The sequence below is a fragment of the Bufo gargarizans genome, chromosome 9, assembly GCF_014858855.1.
Source record: "Bufo gargarizans isolate SCDJY-AF-19 chromosome 9, ASM1485885v1, whole genome shotgun sequence".
In the NCBI taxonomy this organism is placed as follows: domain Eukaryota; kingdom Metazoa; phylum Chordata; class Amphibia; order Anura; family Bufonidae; genus Bufo; species Bufo gargarizans.
In genome coordinates this window covers 154,649,010-154,674,557 of record NC_058088.1, presented here as the reverse complement: position 1 = coordinate 154,674,557, position 25,548 = coordinate 154,649,010, and the positions used below count along the sequence as shown (strand labels likewise).

General features: G+C 43.6%; 1 protein-coding gene across 1 annotated transcript in view; it reads right to left on the bottom strand.

The window, feature by feature from the left end:
* The window catches only part of ASTN2 (astrotactin 2), an 859,422-nt gene that overhangs the window by 291,799 nt on the left and 542,075 nt on the right, over positions 1-25,548 (bottom strand). Inside the window, exon 9 of the mRNA XM_044306147.1 lies at positions 25,287-25,424. Within this exon, the coding sequence (XP_044162082.1) occupies positions 25,287-25,424 (138 nt within the window). The remainder of the gene's footprint in view (positions 1-25,286; positions 25,425-25,548) is intronic.

Here is a 25,548-nt window from a genome sequence, read left to right as displayed (position 1 = left end):
GAAAAATGGACGTGTTACAGCATTCACACGTCTGTTTTAAGAACAATGGTAGTCCATGGGATTATTCAAACAGCAGTTTTTAGCAAGTCAATGAATAATGAACGGCAAAAAATAGAACATGTTCTATCTTGTCCATTTTCACTGACTAACAGCCCCCATACAATTGAATGGTACTGTTTTTAACGTCCATTTTTCAAAAAGTGAGTAATAGCAAGCGCTTCACTCCCGCTCCGTGGTCACATCGAGGACATTTTTTGTGTCGACTTACTCGGTTCAGTCGATTAATCGTTTTAGCCCTAGTGGCCATGCTTGTGCACTATAGTAAAAAGCGCCAGACTCTCAGGTGGCTGGGACTGTGGGAGTGCGTCAATCATGCGCAGCAGCTCCTGTCCTGGCCACCTTGTATCTGTGATGCAGTGGTGGCCAATTGAGCCAGCAAAGGAGGCAATATGGACATTCACAATACATTAGTAAGTGTCTTGTATTAACATTGTCTACATGATACAGTAAATGCTATTTGCTGAAGTGAGACAACCTCTTTAAAATGTCGATTTTGCCTGAACAACTATATTATACTGAGATAATCTGTCACCACAATATTGGACTATTTATCTGCTGTAATACATGAGTTAGTACTGCAGATAAGGAGTCCAGGTCACTATTTTTTATTCTCTTACTGCCCCCCTACCCCGTTTAAAGCTGCGCCCCCCTATGACATGAGTACATGAGTGCTCTCCATTATGTTAGCACAGCAGTCCAGACTATATATTTTAGAGCAACAGGGCATCGACGGATAGTATATAGTAAGGAAATGGCAATCTGGACTACTCATGTATTTCTGCAGATAATAGTCCAAGATCGTGATTACAGATTCCCTTTAAAGAATAATCTAAATATATGATGTCTGACTAAAGAAAAAACTTAATCTAACTACAGTTTTACCGTCTCTGACAGACAGCATCAGACTGAAAAACCATGCAGATTTCCACCAAATTACCCACAATAAAACCCAAGCTGTTTTTGTGCAAATATTAACAAAGATTTCTTTCAAGAACCCTGCTCCAGATAATTATATCTTGTAGTTCCCGCTATGAAGTTTGTTCAATCAGAAACTCACTGACGTGGTTCTCCATTAACTTCATTTAGAGTAAATGCTGCTGCATTTAAAGTCTGCTTCTCAAGGAAGCATTGGTGATTTAGATGTCAAAAACTATCTGCAGGCCGTTTTCCACAATTATTAGTTCTGCCGTTTCATCCATCAAGCTTAAAAAAAGATTGTTGGAGTGATATGCATCAAATTCATTAAAAGACACACACCTGTTAATAAATTTGGTGCATTTTGGATTTTCCTAAAATCCACTATGAATGAGCATAGATCAGTGTCGGACTGGGGTGCCTCGGGCCCACCAGTAAAATGTATTTTTACCATACATTCAAATATTACCTGCTCACACAGCGGCAAGATGCTACCAGATGATTGAATATGTGGGTCCCTGCAGCAAATTTGAGAAGGTAGGTCCTGCGGTAAAGAGGATACTGACTAGCTTTACTCTATATCTAGAAGTCATCTTGGCTATCTGATCGCATCTATAATAATAAACTGGGTAATTTCTTTAATAATCTGTCAAGTTTTTTATATGAACATAGGCTGGGTGAATATATGTATGTAGTGCAGTAAGTCTATTGTGTTATGTGCCACTTGTGCAGGGGGCGGGAGACTTAGGGGCCTACCTATTCCCCTGTGGGCCAATCCGAGCCTGGCGTAGATATATGCCAAGATTTGTGCCATTTTCTGCCTTTAGTTTTTCTGTCTGAACGTTATAGGCAACACCTCTTCCTGCTAAACCACACCAACTTTTGTATATTTGTGAAATATGGCATAAAAAATGTTTTTTAAATTTGTGATTATTTTTTTTTTTTTTACACAAATCAATATATTGCCCATGTATTTTTCACATTGAAAAGCTTACTTCTTTAAAGGGGTTCTGCAGTTTTTTTAAACTGATGATCTATCCTCCCGTGCATCCCCCACACTCTGGAACTCGCTACCCCAACATATCAGACTCTCACCTACAGTGGAATCCTTCAAAAGAAACCTAAAAACCTGTTTTCTTCTCCCATACCATGTAGATTGTAAGCCCTCACGGCCAGGGTCCTCTCTCCTTCTGTACCAGTCTGTAACTCGTCTTGTTTATGCTTAGTGCAATTATCTGTGTTATGTATGTATACCCCTTATCATATTTACAGCCCTATAGAGCACTATGGAATGAATGATGCTTTAGTAATAAATCATCAGCATCTGATCGGCGGGGGTCCGACACCCGGGACCCCTGCCGATCAGCTGTTTGAGAAGGCAGCGGCACTGGCAGTAGTACTGCAGCCTTCTCGCTGTTTACTGCAGGCCCAGTGATGTCATGACTAGTATCAATGGCCTGGGTGGGGCTAAGCTCTGTTCACTTGAATGGATCTTAGCCCCGCCAAGGCCATAGATACGAGTATTGACGTCACTGGGCCTCAGTAAACAGCGAAAAGGCTGCAGCACTACTGCCAGCTCCACTGCCTTCTCAAACAGCTGATCGGCAGGGGTCCCGGGTGTCGGACCACGCCGATCAGATGCTGATAATCTATCTAGAGGATAGATCATCAGTTTAAAAAAACTGCAGAACCCCTTTAATCAGAATTAGTACTAATTTCAAAGTTTTTGACCTTATGTTTCACTAACTGTGAAAGGTTATGCCACAGATTAAAATAAAAATATATTTAGTAATGCACACCATTATTTTACCTATGTCAATGTAAAAAACTGTGCTCTAGGGTAATTTTCACCTTTTTTAGCCTGCTTACTCACCTCTCTGCAGCTCTGGTCTCTTCACTTTTTGTGGGTGGACAGCAACTCGTTGCATGTGACTATAAAGCACCTGCATCTCCCAGAAGATTTTACTCTCCTAATTGACATAATTATTTAATTTAGTATAGGAGGAAACCCCTACCCCCCCAAACCCAGGCAGCCAATATTTATATTCTTCAAAAGGAGGTTCATGACCCTCCCTGTGTGGGAACTATCACCCAGTTTCACTGCTCCACTCTGATCTGAAGACATTTGCGAGCTTGGTATCTTCACAACTTAAACACGTTCCTTCCCGACAATCTTCTGATTGCTAGTGGAGGAGACTGGTGCATTTACATGCACCAATCTCCTCCAGAGTATGGGGAGGAGCGATTTCTAATGCCACCACTCCTCCCCATACTGTCTCGTTGTTTCCCGGCAGCAGATCATGTTTACTCAGCACCATCTGCCAATGGGAAGGATGATCTTTTGTTTTGCACAAAAGATACAATTACCCGATGAATGAGCGTGTGTATTTACACCACAAGATCATCGCTAATGAGCATTACTAATAACGCTCGTTAGTGATGATCGTTTCAATTGTCGGCCTGTGTAGAGGGCGCACTGTGCATTATGCTCAGTCAGAAAGAATCCCAGCAGTGGACCTTAGCGCAGTTGCAGAAAAACCATTCAATCTGGTCAGTTGGTCATTTATAAAGTTTACATTACAAAGAAATGATATGCCTGATCAGTCCATAACTGTTATTTTTTCCATGTATAGCTCACTGACGAATATCGGTTAATATTACCTTTTTCGACTCCCTTCCCCATTAATAACAGAACGAGACAGGGATGTCCCTTATCCCTCTCCTTTTAGTTTTTACTATGAGAACACTTCTACAAAAGATACGTTCAAGCCCAAGAGTCAGGGCTATACAGTATGATGGCAAGGAGCATAAAGTAGCTGCTTTCACAGATGATCAATTATTCATTCTAACTAATCCTGACACAGCACTGCCTTACCTGCAATTCTTGTTCCTTGATTTTAGCTTTATTTCTGGATTTAAGATCAATATGTCCAAATCACAAGTTCTGAATGTCTCCCTGCCTCGAGGGACGTCAAAACACAATCCACCTCTCCCTTTGATTGGACTAAACTGACTCTCAGTTTTTACGGATTCACATATCTAAGATCCTAAAGGACCTCTATAAATTCAATTATGTCCCTTTGTTGACCCAAATCCAACAAATGTTATCCTCGTGGGAATAACCTTTCTTTTGACCATAAAAACTTGCACAAAAGCCTAATCTTCCTCAAACTTCTCTACCTCTTCGAAGTTCTTCCCAAACATATTCCATTACACTACAGTATTTTACATTACTTAAACAGACTTTTGCAAGATTTAGGATTGCTTATTCTACTCTGACTAGACCGTACCCCCTTAGACAACTACTTCTCCATGACTGTCCCGATACAACTACCTACAGATTACTTAAACTATTCACATATACCATTTAGAATATATGGAAGATAACCAATGCAACACATAAGCTCAGTCCTCCAGCGTCCAATGTGACACAGGCCTGAGACCTCATTCCATGCTATGTTGATATTTTCAATGATTGTCAGGTCTCCCTGCCTTCCCTCCTTCAAAATGGCCTGACTACAAAATGTTAAGAATTAAGAGGCACAGTGGCATCTCTAGCTTTCAAATTTTTGGGGGGCACACTGGGGGGAAGGACAAAAGTAGGGGGGCAGCTATATAAACGATACATTTACACAACTTAGAAATGCTGCAATACTTTACCCAATATCTAAAACCGCAACAGTGAAGAAAAGTCCTGCTGTCTGTGGTTTTAAAAAATACATAAAAATCACTCAAATTTCAGCATGTCCTAGTTGCCTGTGGATGACACTTTTATAGGGAGGGGGATCTGTGGATGACACTGCTATGGGGGGATCTGTGGATGACACTGTTATGGAGGGGGATCTGTAAATGACACATACCGTATATAGTATCTTATGCTATATGTGTCATCCACAGATCCACCCCATTACAGTGTCATCCCCATTTCCCCGTCCATAACTCCATAGTACTCCTCTCCCCCCTTCCCCATGGTACCCACCATAATGTGTCCCAGTATAAAATGCTACTGTACAGAGCCTCCCATATAAAATACCCCTTCTTTGTGGCCTCAGTAGATGCCCCTATAGTGCCCACCAATAATGTGCCAGTAATAAGTGCCCCTAATAATGTGCCAGTAATAAGTGCCCCCAGCAATGTGCCAGTAATAAGTGCCCCAATAATGTGCCAGTAATAAGTGCCCCAATCACGTTCCAGTAACAAGAGCCCCCATCACGTGCCAGTAACAAGAGCCCCCCCATCATGTGCCAGTAATAAGAGCACCCCATCATGTGCCAGTAATAAGAGCACCCCATCATGTGCCAGTAAAAAGAGCCCCCCATCATGTGCCAGTAATAAGAGCCCCCGATCATGTGCCAGTAATAAGAGCCCCAATCATGTGCCAGTAATAAGATCCCCCCGATCACGTCAGTAACAAGAACCCCCCCATCATGTGCCAGTAATAAGAGCCCCCATCACGTGCCAGTAATAAGAGACCCCCATCATGTGCCAGTAATAAAAACCCAGCCCCATCACATACAAGTAATAAGAGACCCCCCAATGTGCCAGTAACAAGAGCCCCCCATCATGTGCCAGTAATAAGCCCCCCGATCATGTGCCAGTAATAAGCCCCCATCATGTGCCAGTAATAAGCCCCCATCATCTGCCAGTAATAAGCCCCCATCATGTGCCAGTAATAAGCCCCCCATCATGTGCCAGTATTAAGCCCCCCCATCATGTGCCAGTAATAAGCCCCCCATCATGTGCCAGTAATAACCCCCCCATCTTGTGCCAGTAATAAGCCCCCCATCATGTGCCAGTAATAAGCCCCCCATTATTTGCCAGTAATAAGCCCCCCATCATGTGCCAGTAATAAGCCCCCATCATGTGCCAGTAACAAGAGCCCCCCAAGTGCCAGTAACAAGAGCCCCCCCATGTGCCACTAATAAGTGCCCCCCCATCATGTGCCAGTAACAAGAGCCCCCCCATGTGCCAGTAACAAGAGCCCCCCCATGTGCCAGTAACAAGAGCCTCCAAAAGCCTTGCTGTTCATCAGTCCACGGTAAGACAAATTGTATATAAATGGAGAAAGTTCAGCACTGCTGCTACTCTCCCTAGGAGTGGTCATCCTGTAAAGATGACTGCAAGAGCACAACGCAGACTGCTCAATGAGGTGAAGAAGAATCCTAGAGTGTCAGCTAAAGACTTACAAAAGTCTCTGGCATATGCTAACATCCCTGTTAGCGAATCTACGATGCGTAAATGTCACAACCAGACAGCTGAGAAGCTCTGACAGAGGCCTTTCAGAACCTCCTCCTTGAGTTCTCTTTGTTGTGCTGTTCAGTTCCTCATCTCGTTAGCCTCTCTCAGCTGTCATGGAGTTGGACTGATTGCATCCCTTTAAATTCCGCCTCATAATGCATTACTGGGTGGCTTATACTACTTCCTGGAGTGTGTGTGCATACTGATCTTGTTTTCCAGTCTGCTACAAAGTTAAGTGCTGAACATTTATCTGTTATTTTCTGTTTGCTGGATCCCAGGTGACCCTGACTCCCTCCGTGTCTGGTGTAGGGAGCCAGTGGTCGTGTCCCCTCACTATTGTAGGGTGTTCAGGGGTTATATAGTCGAGGTACGTGGATATGCAACCTTCCACCTCTGGGATCTTTGCATAGGCTGAGCAGCCAGGGAAAGTCTCAGGTCTTGTGCAGGGGTCTCCCTTTTGGTTCCTTAGCTTTGGATCCACTCAGTCATATATGCATGTTGCTTTGTCTTGTTTCCTGTACACCGTCCGTGACAGTAAAACACTAAGCAAGAATGGATTTCATGGGAGGATACCACAAAGGAAGCCACTGCTGTCCCAAAAAAACATTGCTGCACGTTTACAGTTTGCACAAGAGCATCTGGATGTTCCACAGCAGTACTGGCAAAACATTATGTGGACAGATGAAACCAAAATTGAGTTGATTGGAAGAAACACACAGAAAAAAAGAGGAACAGCACACCAACATCAAAAACTCATCTCAACTGTGAAGTATGGTGGTGGGGCTTCATGGTTTGGGGCTGCTTTTCTGCATCAGTGCCTGGACAGATCGCAATAATCGAAGGAAAAATTAATTCCCAAGTTTATCAAGACATTTTGCAGGAGAACTTAAGGCCATCTGTCCACCAGCTGAAGCTCAACAGAAGATGGGTGTTGCAACAGGACAACAACCCAAACAACCCCACCCTTCTGGAGTGGCCCAGTCAGAGTCCTGACCTCAACCCGATTGAGATGCTGTGGCATGACCTCAAGAAAGCGATTTACACCAGACATCCCAAGAATATTGCTGAACTGAAACAGTTCAGTGAAGAGGAATGGTCAAGAATTACTCCTGACAGTTGTGCACGTCTGATCTGCAACTACAGGAAACGTTTGGTTGAAGTTATTTCTGCCAAAGGAGGTTCAACCAGTTATTAAATCCAAGAGTTCACATATTTTTTCCACCTGCACTGTAAATGTTTACATGGTGTGTTCAATAAAAACATGGTAGCATTTAATTATTTGTGTGTTATTAGTTTAAGCAGACTGTGATTGTCTATTGTTGTGACTTAGATGAAGATCAGATCACATTTTATGACCAATTTGTGCAGAAATCCATATCATTCCAAAGGGTTCACATACTTTTTCTTGCAACTGTATCTGCATATGTGGTGGTCATGCCCAGTGGTGCGCCCCTTCTGGAAAGCTGTAGCCAAAATAATTAAGGAAGTTTGCCTTGCTCCCCATCAGTGCACGCCTGAGACTTTCCTGCTGTTGCTTCTCCCTGACACTGTACCAAAATTCACAAAACTTTTTGTGCCAAATTATTGCAGCAGACAGACTTCTAATAGCTGCATTATGGAAATCCCCCATTACTCCATCTTTGTCCCAATGGACTGCCAAGGTTGATCAGTTATATAAAGTAAAAGAACTCTCTTATTGGGAGTTTTGAAGTCACAAAAAGTTTGCTGATACAGTCCTGATCAAAAGTTTAAGACCACTTGAAAAATGGCAAAAAAAATCATATTTTACATTGTTGGGTCTTAACAAGGTTCCAAGTAGAGCTTCAACATGCAACAAGAAGAAATGAGAGTGAGACAAAAAAAAATTTGAGCATTCAATTAATTGAAAATAACGATTAAACTAAAACAGGCTGTTTTTCAGCTGATCCAAATTTTAGGACCACATGCCTTTAAAAGGCCATATCTGTGCAAAGATGTGGATTCATTGTCATTTTCTGTCAAGTAGTCACATGTTGTGATGACAAAGGCAAAAAAACATTGAGCGGCCTGAGGAAGCGCAATCTTACGCGCGAAACGGCCGCTGCAACACTGTGTCCGCCCCTGGACCCCCGATGTATCCACTTCTAAGGAAGTTTCAATAAAGAAGATTTTTTGTATCCTGGTGAGTGCCGCAACTTCGTTGCTTTCTTCTCTCTCTCTTGTGCATTCCTGCTTGTTGGCTACTTCTGCAGAGCACCACCGACTGGATATTTTCATACCGCAAGCACGCTGATTTGGATACCTTAAAGCTACTAAAGTGGAGGCAGTGCCGCCGTGTTTCTTCTCTCGATTGAGCGGCCTGAGGAAGCGCAATCTTACGCGCGAAACGGCCGTCGCCGCTGCAACACTGTGTCCGCCCCTGGACCCCCGATGTATCCACTTCTAAGGAAGTTTCAATAAAGAAGATTTTTTGTATCCTGGTGAGTGCCGCAACTTCGTTGCTTTCTTCTCTCTCTCTTGTGCATTCCTGCTTGTTGGCTACTTCTGCAGAGCACCACCGACTGGATATTTTCATACCGCAAGCACGCTGATTTGGATACCTTAAAGCTACTAAAGTGGAGGCAGTGCCGCCGTGTTTCTTCTCTCCCTGCGTGCAAAAAAACTTAAGCAGGGTCTCTCACAGCGTGCCATCGCTGCTGAGGTGGGACGCAGTAAGACAGTCATTTGGAACTTCTCAAATGAGGGTTATGGAACAAAAAAGTCAAGTGGAAAACCCCAAAAAATTTCATGAGCACTGAGCCGGAGGATCCAATTGGCTGTCCGTCAAGACACTGGACGATCCTCGACCCAAATTAAGGCCCTTACTGGTGCTGACTGCAGCCCCATAACCATCAGACGGCATCTGAGACTGAAGGGCTTGAAAAACAAAAAACGTCTTCAAAGACCTCGTCTTCTTGAACGCCACAGAATTGCTCGTTTGGACTTTGCAAGAGAGCACCAAACATGGGACATTCAAAGGTGGAAGAAAGTTTTATTCTCTGATGAGAAAAAATGTAACCTTGATGATCCTGATGGTTTCCAACATTACTGGCATGACAAGCAGATCCCCCCTGAGATGTTTTCTACACGCCACAGTGGAGGGGGCGCCATAATGGTCTGGGGTGCTTTTTCCTTCAGTGGAACAATGGAGCTTCAGGAAGTGCAGGGGCGTCAAATGGCCGCTGACTATGTCCAGATGTTGCAGAGAGCATTCCTCATAACTGAGGGCCCTCGTCTGTGTGGTAACGACTGGGTTTTTCAACAGGACAACACTACAGTACACAATACCCGCAGGACAAGGGACTTCTTCCAGGAGAATAACATCACTCTTTTGGCACATCCTGCGTGTTCCCCTGATCTAAATCCAATTGAGAACCTTTGGGGATGGATGGCAAGGGAAGTTTACAAAAATGGACAACAGTTCTAGACAGTAGATGGCCTTCGTGCAGCCGTCTTCACTACTTGGAGAAATGTTCCTACTCACCTCATGAAAACACTTGCATCAAGCATGCCGAAACAAATTTTCGAAGTGATAAACAATAACGGCGGAGCTACTCATTATGGAATTCATGTTTGGAAGTTGGATTTCTGTTTTGGGGGGTTTAGTGTGTTTTTTTTGAGGTGTGGTCCTAAACTTTTGATCAGCTGAAAACCAGCCTATTTCAGTTTATTCGTTGTTTTTATTAAATTGAATGGTCAAAAAATGTTTTGTCTCACTCCCATTTCTTCTTGTTGCATGTTGAATGAAGCTCTACTTGGAACCTTGTCAAGATCCAGCCATGCTAAATATGATTTTTTGCCATTTTTCAAGTGGTCTTAAACTTTTCATTAGGACTGTATATGGTCGCCTTGGTCCAAATTCAGAGGTTTTGTATCTGGGGGCAGCAATTAGCGACACAGCATTTTTTTCCTGGTGTTCTCCGTGTTGCCCCTTGGCCATGGGTGTCTCCTAGCCATAACATACCTATGGTTTCACACTAGCTCAGTGTTTTTCGCCTTTGCCAATTTTCCCTTTCCTTCTTTTGCCTTCCTTTCTCCGCTTTCTTCTTTTTTTTACATTGTTTTATTTGGTTTTATTTGGTTTTATTTCCCTTTGGTTAAAGGTAAAACTGGTTTATAAAATGTTTCTCAATTTTACAATACAACATATTATCATTCTATGTCCACCGTAGAGACAGGTGGAATCTGTTTATATTATACAGGCACTATATACAACCTTTTTAATTTTAGTCACAGGAGAAAAAGCCGGCGGCACTACCAGACAGCAAAATGTAATGTACATCAAAACCTAACAGTATTCTATTGAATGTATATTGCATTTAATTTGAAATGCCCAAATCATTGCATAGTAATATTCTTCCTGAGACAACCCCCTTTAATACTGCACTTTGTGTGTTCCTCACACCATAGAAGGCATGATCAACTTTGGTCTACATTCCTCCAGATGGGCCACCTAGAGATAATACAAGACAGAGCGCTACTATTTATGCATACAAGTATCTCTTATTGGCCTGTAGGAATTAGGGGGCTATTATACCTGCGCTCGAGGCATGTTATTTGCACCATGTTTTCCGTAAATTTTTTGGGCCACACCTGTACTTTACAACTGGAACCCAAAGCAAGTACAGGTGCAGCCCGACAATTCAAGGAGTTTTCCAGGTTCAGAGCTGAACCTGAACATATCCCCTTCTTCCCCCACTCAGCCCCTCATTTGCCCTGCCCTGTATCAGCTCTGAACCCGGACAACCCCTTTAAGGTATGGCTCAAATGCACGCTGTATTATCGCCCTTACAGTATATAGCAGAAAATGTTCTTGTTTTATTTTTAAACTTCCTGCAATCATTTGAAAAGAACTGAACATTGTAAAATGAAAATGCGTGCCAAGCTAAGACATTATTGTCTAGGGATCCCCTGAATAAAGGAGCGGTTGCACAGGGTCCCTGGTTCAGAGGACTAGCTGAAAGAATCCTGGCCAAGGGCCAAATTCATTATAAGCTTGCACCTGAATACAATTGGAAAAAAAACGGATTACATTGATTGACTGTTGTGCAATTGACCTGCATTAATTCAATGGTGTCCTTCTCAGGACAATGAAATTAGCCCCCAGAGAATTAACCCTTTTTTTCCCTCCAAACTTGTGGTTAGACATATATGTTATGGTTTTGTTTCTATGGATGTAATGATTACATTTTTTGCATAAAATACAAACTCTCTGGGACAGTGGATTTCTGCATTCAGCATGGCAGCTGAGCTTACTCCTTGATCATAGGAAGGAGGATGTGTGAAAAGTGACAGGCTTGTTTGCAGCTGCATGTAGTCTCCCATAGCCCACTCCTCTGGGAGTCTCAATCAGCATATTTCTGTCATCAAACAATTCCCACTTTTTATACTATGCAAATTCTAGAGAACTTATGAAAAGGTGAGAATTAAAAATGCACCACAGCATGCTATATAACATTCGGAATATCCAGCCATTAATCATTTTACAGTTAAATGAAATGAAGATGAAAGAAATGATAATTGTATATTTCACATTAACGACACACTCACACTCTATTGAGAACCATGAAGGCTGAAAAAAGACACACGTCCATCCAGTTCAGGCAACAAAATCCCCATCTTAAAGGGAAAGTCTCACCTATATTTGTTTCACCAATTTCTAATTTTCTAAACATTGTCTTCAAAGAAAACAATTCCTTTTTTTTTACTCCATCCTGGATTAGCACCCTTCTAAAAAAAATCCAGTCATTATACCCTGTAGTATTATTACATTCCAGAAATACATCCAGGCCCCTCTAGAACTCTTTTGGTGAATTCACCATCACCACCTCCTCAGGCAGAGACTTCCATAGTCTCACTGCTCTTACCGTAGAGAACCCACATCTATGTTGGTGTAGAAACCTTCCTTTCTCCAGACTTCTTGTAACTACAGTCGTGGCTGTAATCATGGGACAAGTCTCTACATTGACCTTTGCCATCTTGTTGAAATTCTTATTTTCAGCAAGGGGCGTAGCTAAATGCTCATGGACCCTGGTGCAAGAGTTGAGCTTGGGTCCCCCTTCCCTCAGTGAGTGCTTTGTGGTCAGGGGCACCCCCTATAGCTTCGCTCGTTTTCAGCCCTGTGCACATGGTCTGTATGGTTTCTTGTTTTTTAGGGGAATCCATGTGCTGCTATATAGCGTCTCCATGATGTGCCATACTCTCACCTAGAATGAAAGCTTCTGTTGAAGACTACTTTGGTAATAATACATGTGATTGATTTCTTTACTTTGATTTCTTTGGAGAGTAGTATCAATGATCAATGAGAGTAGTAACAATGATCTATATTCGTAGTAAAAATTGTTTAATAGCATTGAAGATGATAGCACGCAACCTATAAACTACAGCATATTCCCTCTTAATTTTCTATAATAGACTCATACATAATAGATGTAAGATTCCTTAACAATTCTTTAAAGTTAAATTCGGACACAAATGCCTTTTGTGACCAGTCACTACATAGAGTGTGAGACAAGAACAACTAAACAAGTTCAAAACAGTGTTCCCCATAACCCCCAATTATTTTTGGCGGGTATATATTCATACATGAAGGTTTTGTTCTGGTTTAGTGAGGCAGATCTGGAGCCAAAACCAGGAGTAGATTCAAACAGTAGAAGCTACCACTTATAGTTTCTCTACTTTTTATAATCCATACCCAATTTTAAGAAAAATAAATACATTTATTAAAAAATCTGACTGAAACCTTATCAAAAGTTGTTGTATGTGTGAATAAATCCTGATTTAGAATTTCACACGTAGCGGCAGTAAAAAACGATGTATGTTTAGTATTTTAAAGATAAAATAAAATAATAGTAATCTATGGAATTACTAAAGCTACATGGGATGAAACTATGAACCCACTTATATGCCTAATACGGGTCGAAATGCTGAAACACATAACAATAACACCTGAACATGGCCGCTACAGAAAAGATGCAGTATTACATGCCACCTAGTACTTAAAGAGTACCTTTCATCAGAATTAAACTTCTAAAGTAACCATACAGGCATGTAGAGCGGCGCCCAGGGACCCCTCTGCACTTACTGTTATACCTGGGCGCCGCTCCGTTCTCCGGTAATTGCCTCCGGTATCTTTACAGTTAGGCCCCACCCAGGGGAACCTGCCGGCGCCTCCTTCTCCCATGCTGCAGCGCTGGCCAATCACAGCGCTCAGCTCTCTCTCAGGCTATGAGCTGAGCGCTGTGATTGGCCAGCGCTACAGCATTGGAGAATGAGCCGACGGTAGGTTCCCCTGGGTGGAGCCTAACTGTAAAGATACCGGAGGCAATTACCGGAGAACGGAGCGGCGCCCAGGTATAACAGTAAGTGCAGGGGGGTCCCTGGGCGCCGCTCTACATGCCTGTATAGTTACTTTAGAAGTTTAATTCTGATGAAAGGTCCTCTTTAAATTCTTGAACCCTTAAAATGTTACTATATTTACCAACTCCATCACCCAGTGTTCTCTGTTGATGTAGTCAGTGTATAGGTTACACAACAATCTATTATATTATTTAAAGGGGTTGTCCCACTTCAGTAAATACCATTTATTATGTAGAGAAAATTAATACAAGCCATTTACTAATGTATTGTGATTGTCCATATTGTTTCCTTTGCTGGCTGGATTACTTTTTCCATCACATTGTATACTTCTCGCATCTAGCAGCGGTGGTCATGCTTTCATAATACAGTAAAAAGCACCAGACTCTCTGGTGGCAGGGACCATGGGAGTGCGCATAGGCTGGCGCTCTTTCTTATATTGTGCATGCACGACCACCACTGATGGATTGCAGGGTGGTCGTAACCATGGAAACGAGCATTGCATAATGTGATGGGAAAAATGAATCTAGCCATCAAAGGAAGCAACATGGACAATTGCAATACATTAGTAAGTGGCTTTTCTACATTATAAATGCTGTTTGCTGAAGTGACACAACCCCTTTTAATACAACGTAACACAACATGGCAATATGTCACACAATTAATGTTACATTGTAAATAAAGCAATACGTAAAATTTGTATAGCTTCTGTAAATGCAAAGTCGAAAAGCCTAATATACAAATGCAGTATAGAAACTGTATTAACATGTAGAACCTGTTACCGAAATGTTCTTTCTAATGATATGGACACATACCGTAAAAGCTGTCAGGGACTCCACTACAGGGCTAGCCGCAGGACTACCCACACACTGATAGCCACAGGGTCCTCCCATTATGTGACATACAGTATGTGATAGCCTTACACTTACCAGGTCCCTCCCAATGTCCCTCTTATTATAATCAAAATGGCTGCTTATAAATATTTATTAGGGGTTGTAACCTTCCCTCTCTTAGAATACATCATTTAGCAGATTCCTCTACATGCGGACACTAGGGATGAGCGGACCCGTGAATGTTCGGGTTCACCGAGTTCGGACAAACTTCAGGTCAAAGTTCGGGTTCGGGACCCGAACTTGACCCAAACTCGAACCCCATTGAAGTCAATGGGAACCTGAACTTTGGTGCACTAAAATGGCTGTAAAATAGTAGTAGTAAGGGCGGAGGGCTGCCAAAGGAAGCAAAATGGGGATAAGAGAAGGACAGTTGCCCTGCAAACAAATGTGGATAGGGAAATGACTTAAAATAACATAGATTAGAAAAAAATAAAAGATAATAATCTTTAACTAGGAGGTGGAGGTGAAAATGGAGTAGGAAGCAGTGGATGTGGCGGTGTAGGTGGATTATAGAAATTTGTAAAGACCCCAAAACATTGGGAAATAAAAAAAAATGCAAATAGAAAGTGCGCTGCAGTACAACAATTGCTGGGTGAGGCCGGTATACATGTCTATTCTGCACAAGGTACGGACAAGTCCTGAGGGATCCATGTCTGGTTCATTTTAATGAACGTCAGCTTGTCCACATTGGCTGTGGACAGGCGGCTGCGCTTGTCTGTGATGACGCCCCCTGCCGTGCGAAACACACGTTCGGACAATACACTGGCTGCAGGGCAGGCCAGCACCTCCAAGGGTTAAAGGGCAAGCTCAGGCCATGTGCCCAATTTGTAGACCCAGAAGTTGAAGGGGGCAGACCCGTCATTCAGTACGTGTAGGCATGTGCACACATACTGCTCCAGCATGTTGCTGAAATGCTTCCTTCTGCTAAGACGTTCCATATCAGCTGGTGGTGCTGGTTGTTGTAGAGTGCTGACAAAGCTTTTCCACATTTTGGCCATTCTAACTCTGCCTTCTGAGGTGCTGGCGGTGCCCCAGCTGCGTTGGCGACTTCTTCCTCCTCCTCTGCCTTCGCTTTTGCTTCCACTGAGGCCCCCGCTGTCAGGTGTGAATGCCATCAGCAGCGCATCTACCAGTGTGCTCTTGTACCCGCGCATCTTCCGATCACACTCCAGTGATGGAATTAAGGACAGCACGTTGTCCTTGTAGTGGGGATCCTTCAGGGTGGCCACCTAGTAATCAGCACTGGTTAGAATGTGGGCAACTCGGCGGTCATTGCACAAGCACTGCAGCATGTAGTCATTCATGTCCTCTGTGGGAGATGTATCGTCTGTGTCCTCTGTATCCCCCCAGCCACGCTCCATTGATGCCCATAAACTGCTATGGGTGCCACCCTGCTCTGAACACAGCTCCTCCTTATCATCATCCTCCTCCTCCCTGTGCCCTGGCTGGACAGTTGTGTACCTGGCCTCTGTTGCTGTAGGAACCCACCATCCGAGCCACTTGTGAATGACTGGGCTGATAACTGTGGAAATAATCCCTCTTCCTCCTCCTCCTTCTGTGCCACATCCTTTTCCATCATAGCCCAAAGTGTTTTTTCAAGGAGACACAGAAGTGGGATAGTAAGCCTGAGGACGGCGACATCGGCACTGGCCATGTTGGTGGAGTATTCGAAACAGCGCAACATGGCACACACGTCCCACATGGAGGCTCACTCATTGGTGGTAAAGTGGTGCTGTTCCGCCGAGCGACTCACCCGTGCGTGCTGCAGCTGAAACTCCATTATGACCTGCTGCTGCTCACACAGTCTCTCCAGCATGTGCAAGGTGGAGTTCCACCTTGTGGGTATGTTGCATATGAGGCGGTGAGCGGGAAGGCCGAAGTTACGCTGCAGCGCAGACAGGCGAGCAGCAGCAGGGTGAGAACGCTGAAAGCCCGCACTTTCTGCAGCAGCTCTGACATATCGGGTAATGTTTCAGGAATCTCTGCACCCACCACCAAATTCCGCACATGCGCCAGGCAAGGGATGTGCGTCAAAAAGGCTAGCCCCAAAGCTGCTACAAGATTTCGCCCATTATCGCACAAGACCAGGCCAGGCTTGAATCTCAGAGGCACCAACCACTTATCGGTCTGTTGTTCCATGTCCGTTTACAGCTCCTGCGCGGTGTGGGTTTTTCCCCCCAAACAGATGAGTTTCAAAACAGCCTGCTGTTGTTTCCCCCTGGCTGTGCTCAAGTTGGAGGTAAAGGTGTTATGCTGACCGGATGAGGAGAAAGCGGTAGAGGAGAAAGAGGAGTAGGAGGCAACAAGAAATATCCTACAATCCTTGGCAGCGGTAGAACATGCGCTAAACTGCTATCTGGCTCAGGTCCAGCCACCACTGCATTTACCCAGTGTGCAGTTAGGGAGATATAACATCCCTGCCCGTGCTTACTGGTCCACGTATCGGTAGTTATATGGACCTTGCCACAGATGGAGTTGCGCAGTGCACACCTGATTTTCTCCACCACTTGGTTGTGCAGGGCAGGGATGGCTCGTCTGGAGATGTAGTGGAGGCTGGGAACCACGTACTGTGGGACAGCCACCGCCATAAGGTTTTTAAAAGTCTCTGTCTCCACCAGATGGAATGACAGCATTTCAAATGCCAGGAATTTTGAAATGCTGGCATTCAGGGTCGGGGATCGTGGGTGGGTAGAATGCACTTCCTCTTTCTCTCCAGTGTTTGGGGGATGGACAGCTGAAAGCTTCCATGGGAAAGTGTAAACATGCTGGGTGACGGTGGTGGAGGTGAAGGTGTTGCTGCTTCCCATATCCACATCTTGAAACATAAGTGTTTGAACATCAGTGCACTCAATCTCTTCCAAATCTGGGGCAGGGCTAGGTGGATGGCCCACGGAAACCCCGCCAGCAGAGTCATCAAAAAGCATAAGAGACTGCTGCATGACTTGGGGCTCAGACTGCTTGGCTGATTTGCAAGGGGGTGAGGTGAAAGACAGATGCCCATGGGCTGCAAGTACCAACTCTGCGGTTTCATCAGGGGACCAGGTGGGAGATAATGTGAAGGAACTGGAGGCACTGTCAGCCACCCAATCTACTACCGCCTCTACTTGCTCTGGCCTCACCATTTGTACACCGATATTTGAGCCTACAAAATGACGCTGAACGTCCTGTTGCCTACATGTACCTACATGCAGTACTGTCGCTAGTGTGAAAGTACCCTTAACTATATTAATTTCCCTGTCACGTATACAGCAGTGCTAGTGTACCTCAGACCAAAATTGGGAATATATCACCCACCGAACTAACAGACGGATTAACTATATTCATTTCCCTGTCACCGTATAAAGTCAGTGGTCCAGATGACGACCAAAATTGTCGCCAATGCGACCAGGAATTTGCAAATTGCAATAAGACTTTTAAGTCTTATTGCCATTTGCGACTTGTCCCATCGCCGTGCTGCAGCTTTAAAAAACTTCCTTCAGCAGACGCACCACACTAGGCACGTCTGTTAGAAGAGTCAATCCCCTGACATCCAGCCTGCAAGCCAGCGAGGAAGCAAGGACCAGTGGCCTACTAAGAGGGGGCATGGGGAGCGGTCCGCCCTTGGTGCCAGCTCTCAGGGGATGCCGAAAGCAATGAGTGCTTCCATCAATACAGATGGAAGCGCTCATTGCTATGGCGCTGGGACCTGTGGTCCTGTCACTCACCACTCAGCTCCCCACGATCCTTCCCTCCTTCAGGCCGATGGCGCTCTGAATGGTGAAGCAGAAAGACTTCTCCTCTCTCCACCATTCAGCCTGCAGGCACAGATCACGCTGCCAGGCTGTGTGGGCAGAGCCTGGAAATATGCATAATCTCCACCCACACAGTGCTGCAGAGCGATCTGTGCCTGCAGGGAAGAGAGGACTGTGAGCTTCAGGAACGGGACAAGGTGAGGAGTTACTGTGTTTTTTTTTTAATACAGAGGAGGTAAAGAGAGAGCTTTATTACTATGGAGTGGGCACAGAGGAATGTATTACTATGGAGGGGGCACAGAGGAGTTTATTACTATGGAGGGGGCATATAGGAGTTTATTATTATGGAGTGTGCACAGAGGAATGTATTACTATGGAGTGGGCACAGAGGAATGTATTACTATGGAGGGGGCACAGAGGAGTTTATTACTATGGAGGTGGCACAGAGGAGTTTATTACTATGGAGGGGGCACAGAGGAGTTTATTACTATGGAGGGGGCACAGAGGACTTTATTACTATGGAGGGGGCACGGAGGGCATTACTAAGGGTACAAAAATATTTCTGTTGCACTTAAAGTTCCCAAGAGCACAGTGGCCGCCATAATTCTTAAATGTAATATATTTGTAACAACCAGGACTCTTCCTAGTGCTGGTCACCCCACCAAACTATGTTATTGGGGAGGGGGGGGGGGGGGCTCATTAACAGAGGTAGTCAAGAACCCAGTGATCACTCTGGCTAACCTCCAAAGATCCTGTGTGAAGGTCAACCATCACTGCAGTATTCCACCAATCTGAGCTTTATGGCAGAGTGGCCAAAAAGAAGCCTATCCTGAGTAAAATACACATGAAGGTTTGTAGCAAAGCACCTAAACAACGCTCAGACTGTGAGAAACAAGATTCTCTGGTCTGATGAAACCAAAATTGCATTTTTTGGCTCAAGTTATAAATGTTATGTCTGGAGAAAACCAGGCACTACTTATCACCTGCTCTATACCACCCCTACAGTGAGGGATGGTAGTGATGCTATGAAGGTGTTTTTCAGTGGCTTGGACAGAGAGACTGGTTAGAGTTGAGGGAAAGCTTAACAGAGAAAAGTACATACATATTTGTAATCAAAAACGTATCCAGAATCATTGGATCTTAGACTGGGCCAAAGGTTTACCTCCTAAAAAGACACTAACCCTAAGGCCCCTTTCACACGGGTGAGTTTTCCGTGCGGGTGCGATGCGTGCGGTGAACGTATTGCACCCGCACTGAATCCTGACCCATTCATTTCTATGGGGCTGTGCACATGAGCGGTGATTTTCACACATCACTTGTGCGTTGAGTGAAAATCGCAGCATGCTCTATATTGGGCGATTTTCACGCGACGCAGGCCCCATAGAAGTGAATGGGGTGCGTGAAAATCGCATAGCGGTGCGATTTTCACTCATGGTTGCTAGGTGACAGTCTATTCACTGTATTATTTTCCCTTATAACATGTTTATAAGGGAAAATAATAGCATTCTGAATACAGAATGCATAGTATAATAGTGCTGGAGGGGTTAAAAAAAATAAAAAAGTTAACTCACCTTCTCTTCTTGATCGCGTAGTTCCCGGTCTCTTTACTTCTTGAATGATGAGCTGTGGGCTAAAGGACCTGTGGTGATGTCAGATCACATGCTCCATCACCACGGTGATGGACCATGTGATTGGAGCATGTGATCTGACATCACCACAGGTCATTTAGCCCACAGCTCATCATTCAAGAAGTAAAGCGACCGGGAACTATGCGATCAAGAAGAGAAGGTGAGTTAACTTTTTTATTTTTTAACCCCTCCAGCACTATTTTACTATGCATTCTGTATTCAGAATGCTATTATTTTCCCTTATAACCATGTTATAAGGGAAAATTATACAATCTTCAGAACATCAATCCCAAGCCCGAACTTCTGTGAAGAAGTTCAGGTTTGGGTACCAAACATGCGCAATTTTTCTCACACGAGTGCAAAACGCATTACAATGTTTTGCACTCGCACGGAGAAATCGCGCATTTTCCCGTAACGCACCCGCCTCTTATCCGGGCCAAAAATAAGACGCCCGTGTGAAAGAGGCCTAAGAACACAGCCAGGACAACACAGGAGTGGCTTAGGACAACTCTGAATGTCCATGAGTGGCCCAGCCAGAGCTCTGACTTGAACCTAATTGAACATCTCTGTAGAGACCTGCGCTGTCCACTGACAGTCCCCTCAACCTTACAGGGCTTGTGAAGATCCGCACACTTGTGAGAAGAATGGCAGAACATCCCCAAATCCAGATATGCATCCAGAGCCTCTTGTGGCTAGAGTCAATTTTGTCAATGCAAGATTCTAGTTTTGCCTTTTCACTAAATTAGTAAAGATATTGAACATTTTGTTTTCCCTTTCCCATGATGAGGTATTGCATGCGGAATGATGGGGGAAAAACTATTTTTTTCTGTTTTAATTTTAGCACAAGGCCACAATATAACAACATATAAAAAAGTGAATGCGCTGTATCTCAACCAATGAATCAGCTTTTCGTTAGAGAATAAATGGAAAAATATGATTTGTGTTAGGTTGGCATGTCTGGTTGGAAACAGAATATGACTAGAAACAGCCAGAGACTGCAACTTGTAAATTGCATAATAAATTCTACAAGACACTCAGGTATGTCACTTATTTATTATATATATTGCATCTAATGACATAAAATGTATCAACATCTTGTAATATAACATAATATATTAGCTGTGACATCTGTTTTAGCATTAATGGCGCATTATCACATAGGTAACTATATTAGAGCTGCCATTTTTTATTCAACATCCACTTGATTGGCAAGGACAGATGGCATTTAGCCCATAAGAAGAACAAAGTTTCTGAAACATTAAAGAGGACCTTTCACTAGAATAAAAAATGTAAACTAGCTATACAGACATGTAGAGCGGTGCCCAGGGATCTTCCTGCACTTACGCTGGGTTCACACCTAGGCGTTTCGCAAACGCGCGTTTTTATGCGCGATTTTGTCGCGCGTTTTTATGCGCGTTTTTTGTAATAGTAAACGCGCGTTTGGGTGATTGACAGCAGTGTTGTCCAAAGAGTCTATGGCCCAAACGCGCGTCAAACGCGCCAAAAAAAGCTCCTGTACTTGTTTGAGCGGCGGGCGTTTTACAGCGCGATCGTACGCGCTGTAAAACGCCCAGGTGTGAACCATTCCCATAGGGAATCATTGGTTCTTGCCTGTTGTGCGTTTTACAGCACGTAGGAACGCGCTGTAAAACGCTCAGGTGTGAACCCAGCGTTACTGTTATCCCTGGGCGCCGCTCCGTTCTCCCGTTATTGCCTCCGGTATCTTCATAGTTAGGCTCCACCCAGGGGAACCTGCCGTCGGCTCATTCTCCCATGCTGTAGCGCTGGCCAATCACAGCGCTCAGCTCATAGCCTGAGAGAAAAAAAAGCCTCTCAGGCTATGAGCTGAGCGCTGTGATTGGCCAGCACTACAGCATGGGAGAAGGAGACGCCGGCAGGTTCAACTGGGTGGAGCCTAACATAAGAAGATACCGGAGGCTATACCAGGAGAACGGAGCGGCGCCCAGGGATAACAGTAAGTGCAGGGAGATCCCTGGGCGCCGCTCTCCACGTCTGTATAGTTAGTTTAGATGTTTTATTCTAGTGAAAGGTCCTCTTTAAATACACCCATTCATGCATTCTGCTGCATTAGGAACTTTTCACTCCCCTCTGTGCGATCTCATTGAGGGCTATGTTATAGGGCACAATGCATTCTGCTTTGTTACGCTTTACCATTAACAAGTTCATCAGATGCATCTGTGTGAACAGATTTTATACAGATATACAAAAATCTTTCCTACAATTCCATTCAGATTTAGATCTGGATTATCTATCACGCAGCACATCTGCCGCTTTCAATATATTCATGAGACATGTTTATCAGCTCTCGGAGCCATGAACTGCGCCCTTTTCTTCTTCATTGTCCCCTTTATATCTTCCTGTTTTATTATTCTTTGGTATTTCTGTAGTTCTTGGATCCATTTTCTTTTTTATTTTCTCATCTTTCTTATTTATCTCACCCTGACCTTCATCTAAATTAATAACTTTCTTGGCTCCTCTGTCTATTTTTCAGCCATATGCCTCACCACTGCTGTCCCACAAATTAAATTTCTTACTGATTTTGTTTCATGAGTGCTACATATGTGCGCTGTATTTCTGCACTTTGGGGCACATTTATCAAGACTGATGTTTTCTTCGCCCGTCTTGATCCCCACTGCGCCACCAGAGAACGCAACAAATTTATGTTGAGGCACAACCTCCCGTCTAAAACCTACTGCAGCCTTCTGACTGTCATGTATTTCTGGCTTTATTCACTCCAGAAACTGACGTAAATAAAGATAAATGTGGTGGGCCTATATGCTGTACCCTCCATGCCCTCGCCACACCCCTTTTTCTTGCCACTTCAGAAAACTGGAGTAAAGGGGCAAAAATTGCAAATTTAGAAAATTTGTGATGCAACAAAAAGTGATGTATACAACATAGTAAATGCCATTCATATGCACACAAACATTTTTTCTGTACCGTTTTTTTTTTTGCCTTTATGCGGATCCATTCATTTAAATGGGTCTGCATAAAAAACGGAATTTACTCCTGTGTGCATTCCATTTCCGTATGTTCACATAGCCGTTCCGCCAAAAAATAGAACATGTCCTATTACTGTCCGTATTACAAACAAGGATAGGACAATTCTGTTATGGGCCATACAATCCGTTCCGCAAAATGCGGAATGCACATTGCCGGTAGCCGTGTTTTGCGGATCCGCAGTTTGTGGACTGCAAAACAGGCAACGTGTGCATGAGCCATAAATCTGCAAAAGGGACTTAAAGGGCATCTGTCAGCAGATTTGTACCTATGAAACTGCTTGGCAGCTGAAGGCATCTCTGTTGGTCCCATGTTCATATGTGCCCACATTGCTGAGAAAAATGAAGTTTTAATACATGAAAATGAGCCTTTAGGAGCAACTGGGGCGTTGCCATTTCATCTAGAGGCTCTGCTCTCTCTGCAACTTCCGCACCCCCTCCAAATTGATTGACAGGGCCAGGCAGTGAAAACATTATAAAGCCTGGCCCGATCGGTAAATGAAAGTGCAGAGGTCGCGGCAGTTGCAGAGAGAGCAGAACCTCTAGGTGTAACGGTAACGCCCCTGTTGCTCCTAGAGGCTCATTTGCATATATTAAAACTTCATTTTTCTCAGCAATGTGGGCACATATAAACATGTGCCCATTTACAAACTGTGATGAAAAGCACATTTAGGTTTGAATTGTTTTAACCCCTTCCTGATTCACTGACTTTCATTTTTTCATTTTTGTTTTTTTAAACACCCTTTACTTGCCTTGTCTTAACTTTTTTTTAATTTTTTTTTTCATTCATATAGCTGTTTAAGGCCTTTTTTTTTGCAGGACAAACTGTACTTTCTACTTTCTATAGTGGGAAGCTGGAAAAAAAAATCTAAATAGGGTGGAATAGGAAAAAACACCCACAATTCTGCCATTCTTTACAGGTTTAGTTTTTATGGAGTTTTCTTTGCGGTTAAATTAACATGTTACAGTACCTTCATTCTGTGGGTCAGTACGACTACAGCAGTGCCACATTTATATAGTTTTTCTTGTGTTTTAATACTTAAAATGCTTGAAATATATTTATGTCTACGGAGCTGTGTGAAAGCTCATTTTGTGGGGCAATCTGTAGTTCTTATTGATACCAATTTGGGGTCTATACAGGCTAACATCTGTGCACAACTTCAGATCAAACTGATGGACATGTTCTAGTTTCCCGACTGTCCTTGGTCTTGTGGGGCTGTAAATCTTCCTGCTGTCCTTTGGCTGCCTATGCTCCTGCCTCCTTCATGTGTGGACAGAACTTATGTCCCATTAGAGGAGCAGAGGAAAATCATCTTAACAACCTACACAGCAGGGCCGGCCAAGTGGTGCCCCTTTCATGCAGGAGGATGTCCCCACACCTAAAACTGAACTGTTTCTGCAACGTTCAGGCAGACACACTGGATACTTCCCCTGCTATAGACCCTGCAATGTACTGTTCTATATCCATGGAAGAGACTCAAAATGCTCTGCACCGCTCTACCATAGGTTTCATTTGGTGCTCCCACAGTTATTCAGTGCCTCAGATCTCCTGGGGAATGGGGCCCTGGAAAATTGCCCTGTTTGCCCCCTTCCCTGACGCTGGCATTTCCCTGCAGGGCAATGGTCAGGGTTTCACAAAAAAAAAATACTGCAAAAAAGTATTCCAAACTAGATACAACGTGATAAAGATCATTATGGTGTAAACATATTGGATGCAAAAAGCAAGGATGAACAGTAAAAATTACATGGTACCGGGTTATCAAGAATAGCCTGTGATGCTTAATATTTTTATGGTAAAAAGGAGAAAAGTATTATAGTAATGATACCTTTACTGACTAACCAGAAAATGTATGTACTGTATGAACGTTTTTCAAGAACGGAGGCCCCTTCATTAGGCTAGTTTACAAATGAATGAAGGCTTCTGCTCCAAAAGCTTGCAAATATATACTGTACATATTTATGGGTCAGCCAATAAAAGTAACACTACTATGATACTGTTCTAACACAAACATATTTAACAGCAGAAAAAAGCAAGGATGAATAAGCATCAAAAATTACCAGTATGACATAATACGTCAAAATCACATGGAAGAGACCACATAATACCAACCCAGTTGTGACATACTGTAGAAAACCCAGTACATAGACCCAATACCTCAGACCCTGACGCATGTTTTGACGTCAGCTTTTTAAAGGGTCAATATACGGGATGTAAATTATGGATTTTCGTTATGTGTTGAATTTTTTTAAATAGAAATAATATTTACAGGGGCATTCCCAGAATGACCATATTTTCATAGTACACTTTCATGTATATCTAATCCATTTGTGCGGTTTATAATACATACTACTCATTGTTTCAGCACACTAATTTTTATGGTCAGAACTGTGTATGCTTGTACGGTACACCGCATGATAAGTTCTTACCGGACATCAGAAGGATCTTCAGTCACCAGTACATCAGTTTTGCAGCTGGCCAAAGGACTGATTGACAGTTCCATAGGGGGCACAACAAAACTTTTGCTAACTGGTAGCCATACTCCTTGCCCCAAGCTGTATGTGGACCTGCCAGAAACAGAAGCACCGTTAAAGATATGTTTAAAAGAGATATGTCAGAAGATAACATCAGTTGAGGTCTTTGAGCTCTGATCATCCCAATCAATCCCACACATATATGAAGCCAGTGCAC